The sequence below is a fragment of the Phaseolus vulgaris genome, chromosome 9 (assembly GCF_000499845.2).
Source record: "Phaseolus vulgaris cultivar G19833 chromosome 9, P. vulgaris v2.0, whole genome shotgun sequence".
Classification (NCBI taxonomy): domain Eukaryota; kingdom Viridiplantae; phylum Streptophyta; class Magnoliopsida; order Fabales; family Fabaceae; genus Phaseolus; species Phaseolus vulgaris.
The window spans coordinates 19,178,024-19,191,167 of record NC_023751.2 but is presented as its reverse complement, the minus strand read 5'-3'; the positions used below and the strand labels follow the sequence as shown (position 1 = coordinate 19,191,167).

The 13,144-nt window shown below is 28.9% G+C and overlaps 1 protein-coding gene and 1 long non-coding RNA gene across 2 annotated transcripts; one reads left to right on the top strand and one right to left on the bottom strand.

Moving 5' to 3' along the window:
• Nucleotides 1-5,745: 5,745 nt before the first annotated feature.
• On the bottom strand, nucleotides 5,746-7,864 carry LOC137823141 (NAC domain-containing protein 2-like). The gene is made up of 3 exons (XM_068628284.1): nucleotides 7,469-7,864; nucleotides 7,088-7,362; nucleotides 5,746-6,594 (listed from the first exon to the last, which is right to left on the bottom strand). The coding sequence occupies exons 1-3, from the start codon at nucleotides 7,626-7,628 to the stop codon at nucleotides 6,166-6,168; spliced, it is 864 nt and encodes a 287-aa protein (XP_068484385.1). The 5' UTR covers nucleotides 7,629-7,864; the 3' UTR covers nucleotides 5,746-6,165.
• On the top strand, nucleotides 6,473-8,743 carry LOC137823142 (uncharacterized). The gene is made up of 2 exons (XR_011083071.1): nucleotides 6,473-6,610; nucleotides 8,284-8,743. It is a non-coding gene; the product is annotated as an uncharacterized lncRNA (long non-coding RNA).
• The last annotated feature ends 4,401 nt before the right edge of the window (nucleotides 8,744-13,144 follow it).

Genomic DNA, 13,144 nt, shown 5'->3' with positions numbered 1-13,144 from the left:
CTCATGTAACAACTTTGCCCTCCTTTAGAAACAAATTTATTCATTGTGTCATTCCAGTTGATTATCCCATAGCCAACAAATGATAAAAATTTTACAATCTAGAGACTAAACAATTTTTTATTTATAAGAACATGCTTTCTCATGAAACAATTTTCCTTTCAAGAAATTGACTTCTTCTAAAGATATTTCCTCCTTTATTGGTGATATGATCATTCTTTTGTTCATTATTACTCATCAATCTAATGAGCTCCACAATGCATATGAAACATAGTGTTGATGTATTTGAAACCTCAAGTCAAAGATAATCTCTAGTGTATCTCTAGTGTATAATTTTATTTATTTATTTATTTGTATGATTATTTATTCACTAGCACTTCACACCCTTATGCCATTCAAAAGTTTTATTCTTGAAACTATCTCAATTCAAAATACAAAACCTTTATCTACCAAAATTTCACTACATATGAGCCTCAATTTTATCATTAAGTAGATTCTTAACCTGAATGAAGAAATGTTATGGCTTAATAAATCAAGACTCTAGAAGATAACGACACTCAACTTTTAGTTCCTTTACCTAAAAGCAAAACACTACATAGGATTCAAGACTTTTCAAATTGAAAGACAATATTGATGGTCAATTGACATACGATACTCTACCTATTTCCCTTCCTTGATACCCACTAAGTATATGAAAAAATAATACTTGCAATTTTTTTTTATACTCGCGAGTATCCATGGATATTTGTAGATATTTCTTTATTCTTTTATTTTTAAATAAAATAATTTAAAAAATATTTAAAATATAAATTAGATAAAAATTAATTTTAAAATATAATTTAAATAAAATTATATAATACAATATTAGTGCAAATAAATTTGATCCTTTTAAAAAGCAAAATTAAATAAGTTGCACTACAAAGTATAAGTTTTAAAAAATCAATCTTTTTAAAAACTTCAATTTCATAGGTATAAATAAAAATATAAAATGAAATTATAAAAAATTCTTCAATGATTAATATTTTTCTCTCTAATAACTTTATTTTGATCATTGATTTTTTTTATAAAATATTTAAATAAAATTTACTAACAATATTAAGTAGGTAGTGAGGATACTCATACCTATCTCTCAATAAGTGGGTAGTTATAATTCTTGATAGACATTTTCTTCATGCTTGCTTCTTGATTTTTCTTGAATTTTTTATGGAAGATGTATGAAGCTTTCGGAAATGTGGAGGAAGAAAAGTTAGGATCATGACTATTTTGAGTAGAGAAGTGGAAGTAGCCTTCTGACACATTAGACCAATTTACTAAGAAAGATTTTAAGGAAGATTAAGAGTAAGATAACCTAGAGAAAGCTTAGACAAGTGTTTTGACTACAATTTCACAACATAACACTTATTTAATTTCAAGTTGAATTATATATAATTTATCCACTTATTTATAGTGTAACGAGTTCAACAAATTGAAGTCAAAATTTGAAAAATTAAGAAATAAACTCTCAAATGAGGAGATGTAATGTGGACTTATATCTTTCATGTGTAGCTCACGTCTTTCATATCAAATCCTCTCCATTCACGAGCTTCCATGTGCTCCTTGCCAAGGTGGATCTGCTCCTGCCATATTCTAAACGATCTAGGTTATATTGGGCTCAAAGAAGCCCAATTGAAACCCTAATTAGATGTTCCTAACCCTAACTAGTCTTATTCAACTATTAAAAAAAATCTATTATATACAAATTTGGAAGGATGGTTTGGAAGTCTTCATCCTCCTTATTTTGTGGGTGTTTATGGTTGGGCGGTATCCATCATCCCCTACCTCTTGGGAGGATATGTCCTCAGATCTATAGTCATCACCAGCTAAGTTAATGTATGAAGAATCTATTGATCATACATTTAAGTGTAGTCTATCACTTATTACAAGTTGAAGTCTATTTTTGGTTAAAGTCTCTTTTCCCACCTAACACTAAATTTAATCTTTTAGCATATGAAAATTTAGCATACCAAAAAATAGATCACTTAATTTTGTATTTTTCTTTGGTGATTCTTTTATTTCTTGAATGTTTGTCAAATAAGATATTATGTGAAAGTTTTCAGTAGTATATCTTGATTTTTCAATTGACACAACTATGCTCTTCCAGCATAATAAATCTCTTTCATTTTATTTTTAACCACCCTCACCATTAAAAATCTAAACATATAAATATTTATTATTTTATTTATGAACTTGTCCAAAAATAATTCTTCAATTTTACTCATCTCAGAATTGAATATCAAATAATTAATAGATTAACCAAGATCCTTTCTACTATTATCTTGAATCATTTTGATGGATAACTGCATAATCATAAGCATTTATTCTCCAAATTAAATAAATATTATATATAATTCATTATTCTATTTATTTTATTATTTAAATGGGTTCCATTTATTAGTAAGTTGCTATTCTATATAATTGCAAACTTACATAATTGGAAAATTAGTGAAATAATGATTATATAATATAATTACTTGATTGTAATGTAATGATTTACATTCCTTTAAGTAAAATAAAGGGGTTTAAAGAATTAAAGTGTGGATCCAACAAAATAAAATTTAGCATAGCATTTGAGACGTTGAATACAAAATTCAGCGTGCACAATCCATTGTTAATGCTATAATCACGAAGAAGTGATTAAATAATTGAATTGGGATGGTGACGGAGAAAAGAAAAATATTCAAGATTAGTATATATTATTTTCTAAATTTAAAACTTCTTATTTATAATTATTCGTTTTATTTAACTATGAATTGAGTAGATGGTATCTATTTTTCCTTTATTCCTTAATTTGATCGATTGTTTAACTAATATACCGAGTGGTGATACTCTTAAGTTTTGGACCATATTTAGATTTTAATTAAAATTAAATGATCAATAAAAACTTGTTTGATTATAGGAATGTCACATTGGTACCTAAAATACCATTCAGACCACAGTTCCAAAACTCAAAATGTTAGTATAAAGGTTGTCTCGCGGGGTAATAAAATACCTAACAAAACACTTCTGTTATACTAAACATATCATTTGTCCACTGAATAGGTTTAATGTAAGATTGCTTGCTTCTCCATCACTCACTCTTCAACTTGTTTAAGGGGTTGGTCAATTTCCACTAGCTTACACCATTTTTTTTAGTTAGATAATTAACTATTGCAAGGGCTTTATATGTTCAGATGCTGTTTCTGGTGGATAAGAATTAAAAATAATGTTCTAAAGGGTTGAAAAAACAAAATTATGGATTAAAAAATTGATTTCTTCCTGTTTGGACTAAGAATGTCCTTCTCATTGATCAAATTTGATTTTCGGTTATTTGAATGTCCATAGTCTCCGTTTAATTGTCGGTCTGAGTTGAAATTTTAGATATGTAAAAAAAAAACACTTTTCATGGTGATTGAGTGTAATAAATAATAATAAATATATCTTGATAGGATATTTGTTGGAGATTCTATATCAACTAAAGATTAGAGTTTTTCATTGTATATAAGTGGGTGCAAACCTCAACTTCATGAGCCGATTTTATGGAATTGAGTTAGGATTAAAATTCACTTTATAATAATATTGATTTAAAGAGACGAAAATTAGGTGTTCATGCTTATTATGGACCTTAGATTAATATGATTTTCATAGTTAATTCCCATATTACTTTGACACTAATTTTCCTCTTATTTTATCTTTAGATATCAAGATATTTTTATTAAGTATTTGAGATATATTTATTTGAACAGTTAGGTACCTCAGATATCTCGGATAGTAGAAAATATAATCTCATACCATTCAATTCAGACACTGAAAATGCTCATTATTAGTTTTACATATCAAAGCATAGGAAGAAAACTACAAGTTAATAAATTGTGATTGAAATACGCACGTTAACATTTCTGTATACAAAATACTGCCATCTAATAGTCCGCAGTATGAAAATATTAATTCAGTCAAATGCGCACACATCCTCAGTAATTGTGGTAGTTGATATATACATTTTTGTTATAATTTAACAACGCGATAATAGCGTAATACAACGTCAATAACACAAGGTCAAATGAATTAACTAGTCTTTTTCAATGTTAATTGAGTCTCTGTTTTTAATTGTAGCTCATTCAGCGCACTCTATAATAATATCCATTCACTGCTTAAACAAATTGTATTGGTTCGGTTAGAACCTCAATATCATAATTTGGAAGTCAGAATCACATTCATATTTTATATAGTCCAAGTTGGAAAAACTTATTTAGAATTATCTAATTGTTTTAACACTTTTTTTGGTATTTGAAAGAGTTTATAAATTAATTTTCAGCTTATTTCAACAAACTTTGCGTGCTAGCTTGTGAAAATAATTTATTTTATTTTTTTCTATAATTATAGAAACAACTTGTGTACAAGTATTTATATTCATAGAAACATCTTTAATTAAGACTCGATCGAGTTGATAATCCCTTCTCCCACAGTCATAACCCATACTGTGTTCGGCCGTGGTTTGTTTGTATTCAAATTTCATTCCACCGTATTGGAAACAATGGGCTTACAGAGCCCAATTTTCCTTAAATTATGGGTCAATCTAGTTATAGATTGTCAAATTCTCCCTCCACCCCCATATTTTTCTTCAACATCTCCGTATTAATTATAAAAAGTCAATTTTAATTTTTTAAAGTTATTCTAAATAAAAGTATAATTTTAAATTTTTAAATAATCTCCATTGTACCTCCAATCCTTATATCTCATATCCAGTTGTATACATTCTTTTCTGTCGTAACAGTTCTATTTTTTTTCCAACCACAACAGTTTGAGATAGTTCCACAAGTGAAGATTTTTTATTTGATTTTTGTACTTTATTTTTGCATTTTTTTGATTTTTTTTAATTTTGTACCTTCTAGAAAAATAACTAAACTAATAATAAAAATAAACATATTTTTTAAAATATTTTTCTATTGTATTTGATTCAAATTTTTTTATTATTTAAAGAGAAATAATTTATTCATTATTAACTTATATTTTTATGATATAAATTAATGTAAATAATTTAATATTTTTATTTAACTTTTTTAGTATTTAAAAATAATCAAACATATTTTTCTAAAGTAAAAAGGAATCAATTTAAATGTGATATCTAATAAATTTCGGTTTTTATAAAATTTTTATTTAAGATATTTTTAATTTTTTAGTATTTTTATTTATATATTTTTTGCTATTAAGAGAAAATTAATGTAAATTTGATATTTTATTAATTTTAATTTAACAAATAAGGTATGGAGATTTTAGAGGATTTGACTTATTTGATATGATTTAAGAGAGAAGTCTTCATTCCAGAAAGGAGTAAAATATGGCCACCTTACGTAAAATTTGTTAATATTACTCTCTAACTAGAATTGACATTTCAGTAATCATCAGTTTGAGCGCAGTGACATAAATGAAGAGACTGAAACGCAATATTTTTAATTAAAAATTAAATTAACAATTAATACTTCGAAGAGCATATCTAAGTTTTTGCATTTAAAAATTGAAATGATTTATGTAACTTCAACACTTGTGGTTGGTAAGGATAATGCACGCTCTGTTGACCTTAAATTAATAGAAGGTTGATTTTTCTGATGAAAGAGAGTTGTGTGGAAAAATGAGAAATAAATGTCACACCTTAGCCTTCATATAAAAACTACGAGTCCCACCACACATGGATTGGTTCATCTTGAAGTTAAAACTTGAGATTGCGACCAAATATGAAATAGTAATAATAACATATATATGATTAAAGAAATATAAATTAGAAGGTGGGAATTGAGGTTTCACATTTGGTGTTTTGGTGAGAGGAGCTTGTATCACATGAAGACAACCTGTAGTGTACCTATCTATGTTCTACAAGAGCTGTACACATGCTACTACTAGGGACAACTCCATCATGCGCCGTTCGATTGTCTTCATCGCATACCAACATACCCAACCCCAACGCTGGACCCAACACATGCCCTCCAAACTTTTTTTACATTTTTCTCAGCCCAAAGCCTCCGGTAATCAATAATCGTGTGCGTGATCGCACAGGCACACTCATGGACCTTCAGTCTCGTGCTGCCGTGCAATGCGAATGCGTGGTGCTGTGTGTGGCCGTGGGCGACGTAGGAATCTGTTGTGGGGGTGTGAAAATCAAAAGGGCTTTGGCCAGTACATGAACATGTCCTGAAGCGGCGACATCTGAATGTTGTTGTTGTTATTGCTCGAGAATTGGCTGAAGCCGTTGCTCAGACTGGTATCCATGTAATACGGAAACTCCAGGCTCTTCTCCCACTCGTTCCACTTTGGCTCGCTCTGCACCTCGCTCGCGAATTCCGGCGAAACCACCTGCTCCGAACAGCTCGAGTCCGTGTGCAGCTTCGGGATTGAATCCGACGGGTCGAAGTACATGTAATCCGTCATCGCCGGCGGAAGACCTCCTCCGCCTTTCAGAATCTCCGGCTTCTTCTCTTCGATCTCCGGCGATTCGATTTTCCGGCTCACAACTACGTCGGTGCTCGGTTGTAATTTCTCGATCGTGCCCTTCTTGTTGTAAATACGGCACAGCACCCAATCATCCAACTGCAGAAGGAAAACGGTTAGATTAATTTTTCATGATTTATTTATTAATTAAAATGAATGTAAATTTAATTGTTGAATGGGATGATGCATGTGAGAGAGTTAAGAAAGGGATAATTTCTATAAAGGGAAAGGGATAATTGGGATTTGGAGAAGATTTTTTTTTTTTACGGCAATTATTGTTTGATTAGGGTAGGGGGTTTAGTTGGTTTGGATGTGATGTTAAGTTTTGGGCCCAAATAAATCAGCCCACAGCAGATACGGGGGTAAGTCTTCAACTAGTGAAGGTTCCGCGTGGTTGTGATCACATGATAAAGGTGGGATAACATGTTAGGACCATACATTTTGCATGGTTTCCAGCAAAATCATGGACTTATCCGGGAGAATTATTATTATCATTATCATCCTCAGCTTCATGAAAAGCCAGTGGGACCCTCCAAGGGCTAAACTCGTAATTTAATAAAATTACTCTTGAACTAGGAAGCGATGTATATACCCTTAGGCTGTTCTTTTTGCGAACGGAGCGATCTACATCAGCCAGACGATACTCGTGCATGATCCAATTGCTTTTGTCCCCTTTCGGAGCTTTCCCAGCGTAAAACACCAACGCTTTCTTTATCCCAACCGCTTTCGGCTGACCAATTGGCTTATCCGCCCCGGTTGCCTTCCAGTAACCGCTTCCCGCCGCCCGGTTCGGCCTCGAACCGTTCGGGTACTTCCGGTCCCGCGGTGAAAAGAAGTACCACTCCTTCTCTCCGTAAGAAGCCAATCCTGGAAATTAAAAAGTTGCATTTCAAATGATAATAGTTAGTTGATTTAAAAATTATATATATATATAAAAAAACTGGATTGAAATGAAGAAGACTGCATTAATTACCGGGAAGGTCCCAAGGGTCGTATTTGTAGAGGTCGATTTCGGCGATGATGGGAACGGCGATGGGCTGCGAGGCGCATTTGCGGCAGAGATAGTGCATCACGAGCTCCTCGTCAGTTGGATGGAATCTGAAGCCTGGGGGCAGTTGAAGCTCTGATGCCATGTTTTTGCTCTAAGAATATTATTTCTACCCTGAGATTGATCTCTGGTTCTCCCTATATCCCTCCCTACTTCAAGACTAAGACCAACTATGGTGGCGGCGCTTGAAACTTATTTCATAAGGGAGAGGTGTTTATTTATAGGCGATTTGGGAACACGTGGCGGCAGGAGCCAGCAGTTTCTAGAACACACATGGGCGATAATGTTTAGGCAGTGGGCCTTTGATTTTCCATCTACTTTTTTTTTTCTACTTTTTTTCTTTTTATTATATTCTATTACATAAGACCTTTGTCCTTTTTTATTTCTTACCATATGCATTACGTGGTTGCCTCATGGAGCAGAGCGTGGGAAAGAAAGGAATTAGGAAGAAAAGGCATTTATTTTTGTCTTTAATTATACATGCCATTATTTGTTTAATCTAATTTCAAATCAATGCTCCATCGTTAGGTGAGGTGACAATTTTAAAATTCAAATCTAATATTACATAAGTTAACAGTTAAGGTTAAGGTGAAAAGGGCCGTCATTATCTACTTATATTTTTAAAAAGTTGTGAAATGTGTATTTCTTTTTATTTTGTACTGTGTTCTGATTCCTTTTACATTTCCTTTTATTTTCTGGTGTTCCTTTTATACTTTATTTAATGTCTATTTCAATGGCAGTTTTTTTTAAATAAAGAAGGTGGGTGATGGGTAAGCGGACACGTGTCGTGCTATCAACTGTGGTGCGCGCGTGTCGAGAGCCCACACGTGGTGATTTTGTCACTGCTTACGACACTGGTTTTGGAGCGAAGTGTGGGCTAGTCGGTTGGGGCCCACGGCGTCGATGGTGTTGCATGGAATCGGCGCGTTAATTTGACTTTTGCTGCAGAAATCGGACAGTGGATGAAGGGACACGTGTGTCACATATGTGTATTCACGTTGGATCATCATCTCGCGTGATTTATGATTTGGAGCTTTGTAGCTTTTCTTCTACGACATATGGCCCCACCTCACCGCGTAATCTCTAGCACCTCTTCCATATTCCTATTATTTTCTAATTTTTTCCTCCTTTATCTTTCAGTTTTCACCTCCTAAAACTTTTAGGTTGTTTTCCAAGAAAAATATTCAAATTTCAACCAAATTTTAGCATATAAATTTTAAATTCATTATGTATATATAATCAAATATTTTATATGTAGTATTAATTCCAACTGACTTAGTAAATAGTGAACAAAACAACTTGTTTAGTTGCTAGAAAATATTTATGAGGTAATAATAAGTGAATTGTTAAGTTTAATAAACTTTGTATTATATATTTTTTTAAATAACTTTGATATTATATTATAAATTTAATTTTATATTGTTAATTTATAAAATAAAATTTATATTTATTTATAATTATGAAATGTTTTTTTTACGTGGAATGTATAACAATCTAAATGAAGTGTTTTAAATAATTTATTCAATTTTTATTTTTTTTAAGTTTTTATGTTAGATATAACTATGCAACTTGACATTTCAGTTAGACTGACACCTCAAGTAACAATAATCTTCAATCATCACATAAAAAATATTATTAAAAAAAATACAAAAATATGGAAAAACTATACCAAAACTCATATTTTAATAAAAACGATACATAGATAGATTATACTTATTCATAAATATTTATAAGAACATACTACATGAAAGTTTATTATACCAATGATATGATTCTCTATGAATAAATTTATTTATTTATTTTTTGGATTCATTAAATAATTTATTACTCGTTTATAATTAACCTATTTTAATAAATTTTTTAAGAAGGCCTATTTTAATACTTTTGTTAATGATGTTTATCATGATAAAAATGTATGAATTGAATAAAATATATTATTAAAGTTTTAACATGAATTCTTATGTGATACGAGGTTACTAAACACGTATTTAAGTAAGTTGCTATAGTTTATTCAATTAGTTTATTTGTGGTACTTTTTAAAACGACACAATTCATGTTGTATATGATACATGTCTCGATAATTTTTTGAAACTTGTGCATAATCAACATTTTGTATTTTAATATATGTTTTAATAGACTGAAGATATATTGTTATGCATCAAATCATAATTGGACTTTTCTTTATTTGGGTCATAATTGGGTATACATAATATGGCAGGCTTTATTAAGGTTGGATTCGTCTTAGTCTATAATTTGAGGAAGGAATTTAAAAGGTCATGCAAGAAATCAGAGGGACCGCGGATAAGACTATATTGCTATGTTAGACGAAAGTGCACTTGAAATTATAGGTTGATGATAATGATGTTAAGCTTCTTTTGCATAAGAATGGGTTTATGCCCAACTATTAGAGATGCATACTTTAATTACAGTCCTCTACGAGTATTAAATGGTGTTAGAAATTTAGAAAATATATAAATGAAATAAATCTCATCTTATAGATTATTTTTATTAGAATGAAATAAACTTAAAGTTATTTTTTAATATATTATCAAAATTTATTCTATGAAAACTTTACATCAATTAAAAATAAATTAGATTATAATATTTAAATGAGATAAAATTTATTTTATAACCAATTTTATAAGGACGTGTCAATCTAGTGAGAGTATGATGATTTTTTAATTTCTTTGTAAGATAAGGCATCTAACTCTTATGTATATTAAGGTAGTTGATTTTGAAAATTTACATAATGAATCAGAATTGTTATTTAAAGCTCGTAAATTAAACCACGACGCCAAAGAGTTACCAAATCTTAATTGTTAGTGCGTACATATACACTATTTGTTTTTTAATTTTGCTTTTGTGAAATCTTTGATAATTAAGAAAATATTACTTAATAGAATGAATGAATTCGCGTTTTAAAGGTTGAGAATATTAACTATTGTGTTGATCATTATTAAGATAAAGATAATAAACTGAATGAATGAAAGATCTGCCAAAAGTCAAATTGATATTCCATTAAGAATAAATTGGAGAAATATAAAAAGTCATAGTGGGTCAAGTTAATTGCATCATGTTTTATTTGTCAATTGCAATATCATAAAATACATATCTTATTTGCATTCGCATAAGGAATGAAACTATAACATGTATAACATTACGTGATTCTTTGCTGAGTGTCAATGAGTTTAGGGTTTAGTGTTTAAGATTGATTGAAAATGGATGGATACGCTTCATTGAAATGAACAGATGGACTCATTCATCAAGATTATACAAACTGAAATTAATAATCCATTTTATTACGGGATAAGTTGACAAATTGCGAACTGATTCATAATTTTTTAATAATTTTTTAATTTTAAATCTATTTACTTAATTGTAGTAGTTAGTATCACTTTTTTTACATTAGAATTGTAAAAAAATTAAATCAAAATTTAATATTCTAATTAAAAAAGTTTAATATCTAAAATAAATATCAACAATAATTTAATAAATCAAAATGATGTATAAATAAATTAATATAAATAAAATTTTATATAAAACATGTACTATTACGGATCTTAATTTCAAAAACATGATTTTCTTTTTAAAAGTACAAAAATAAAAAATAACAGAATGACAGTCTCGATTAGTGTCATTCTCGATTAGTGAGTTAAACAGATCAACGAAAAAAAAATTGGTTAATTAAAAAGTTCACTCGAGCATTTAAATGAGGGGAAATCGGATTCCTTTTACAATCATTATTTCTTTATGGTAATACAACTTTAATTTTATTAGCGAAAATTGTATAATAGTGTTGAATTCTATTTGAAAGGATATACAATATGGAAGTTTTTAAGGTTAAACTAAAACCTTTTTTCAGTATACACATTCTATAATATATATCTGAAAAACTACACAATCTTTCTCTTACACTGGTATGATAAATAAATAAGCATATATATATATATACATATGTATATATATTGACATTTTATTATCTAACACGACATTATTGTATTTATTAAGTGTCAAATCTTACATTAGGTTGATCTTAGCATGCAATAATGATTGAACAAAATTCTTTTACATGTTTGGACTCGGTTTTTTCAAGATGATTTAAGGATAATATATTGATATATTATAATGTCATATGTTAGTTGAGATTAAAAAAACAAAAGCAAGTCAAAGTACAAAATGCAGGTAAGCTATAAATATTACTTTTTTTTTAAGCTTAAATCACTTTGAAAAAATATCACAAACAGAAAGCTCCAAATCATTAAATTTTAAAAAGCTCCAAATCCTTAATTTTAAGAATTTGTTTTTTTATTACGAGAACATGGGTTATATTTTTTTTTTAAAGTTCACCTGCTATGAATTAAAATAACCAATACTTTGAAGAATTTACTTGTTCCATTATGGTTGCTGTTTTTATAAAAATCATTTTGATCATATATATCTATAATAATATTTTTTTTAACATGAAATTTGTTAAAATAATATTATTTGGATCAATAGGATGCTTAGACATTTAAAACTGAAATTTTTATAATCATCTTTAACTTTAGTCTTGGATGATATCCAAAGTTAATTTGTAATTAAGAGTTAATTTGTAATTAAGAGCTAAGAATATAAGAGCTAATTATGCAAATGGTCCAATTCTATACAAGCATTTATAAATTATTTTACGACAAAAGGAAAACTTCAATCAAAATCCTATAATGACTCATTCCTACTCTTTCCCACGTGTGATAATGTTAAATTTATGTAGAATTAAATGCTCAGACAGGTTTGATTTGATCTTTGACATTGAACATTGAATGTTGAAACTTGATTACAAGTTTGGTCAAAGTAGACAATAGCAGAGGAAGTTACCTAGCAACTACCCTAGTCGAAGGCTTTATTATTTTCCGTTCTTATTTTTAGGAAAACTTTTATTTTGATACTACAAATATTAAAAACCACACATTTAACAATCTTTATAGTAATATAATAATATTTTAAATTAACAAATAAAATAAAAATAAGAAAGATGTTAATTAAATAGAATGTTAGGTGTATGTTTTTATTTTAGATGGTGTGAATGTATCCGCATCTTTAATTTTATGGATAAATATTTCTCGTCCAACATTTAGTGTATTTTTATTTCATTAATCATATTTTTGTTTTTGGTTGAAAGTAGAAAAATAGAAAAACAAGTTTGAAAAAAATAAAGAAAGACGATAATCTTTTACTAATATGGTCAACTTTTACAAATTAATTATTAAAATTGATAAATTTTTTAAAAAATATTAAAATTGATAAGTTATTAATTTTCACTACAAGAAAATTATAAAATAAAAATCAATTGTAGAGACAAAAAATAGTTAGTTGCTATAGTGACCAAATTAGAGATATTTTAGAGACAAAAAAAATTTTAGTTTCTAAATTAGTTCTATTATTATTAAATAGTTTATAAATTGGTATCTAATTAACTACCAAAGTTTTAACTACCAATTATTTAGATTCTAAATTTGGTATCAAAAACTTTGGTATAGTTAATTAGATACCAATTTAGAAACCATTTAACAATAATAGAAACGGTTCTCGAACGGGTGTTGGGGCCTAGAGAATGATTGCTCT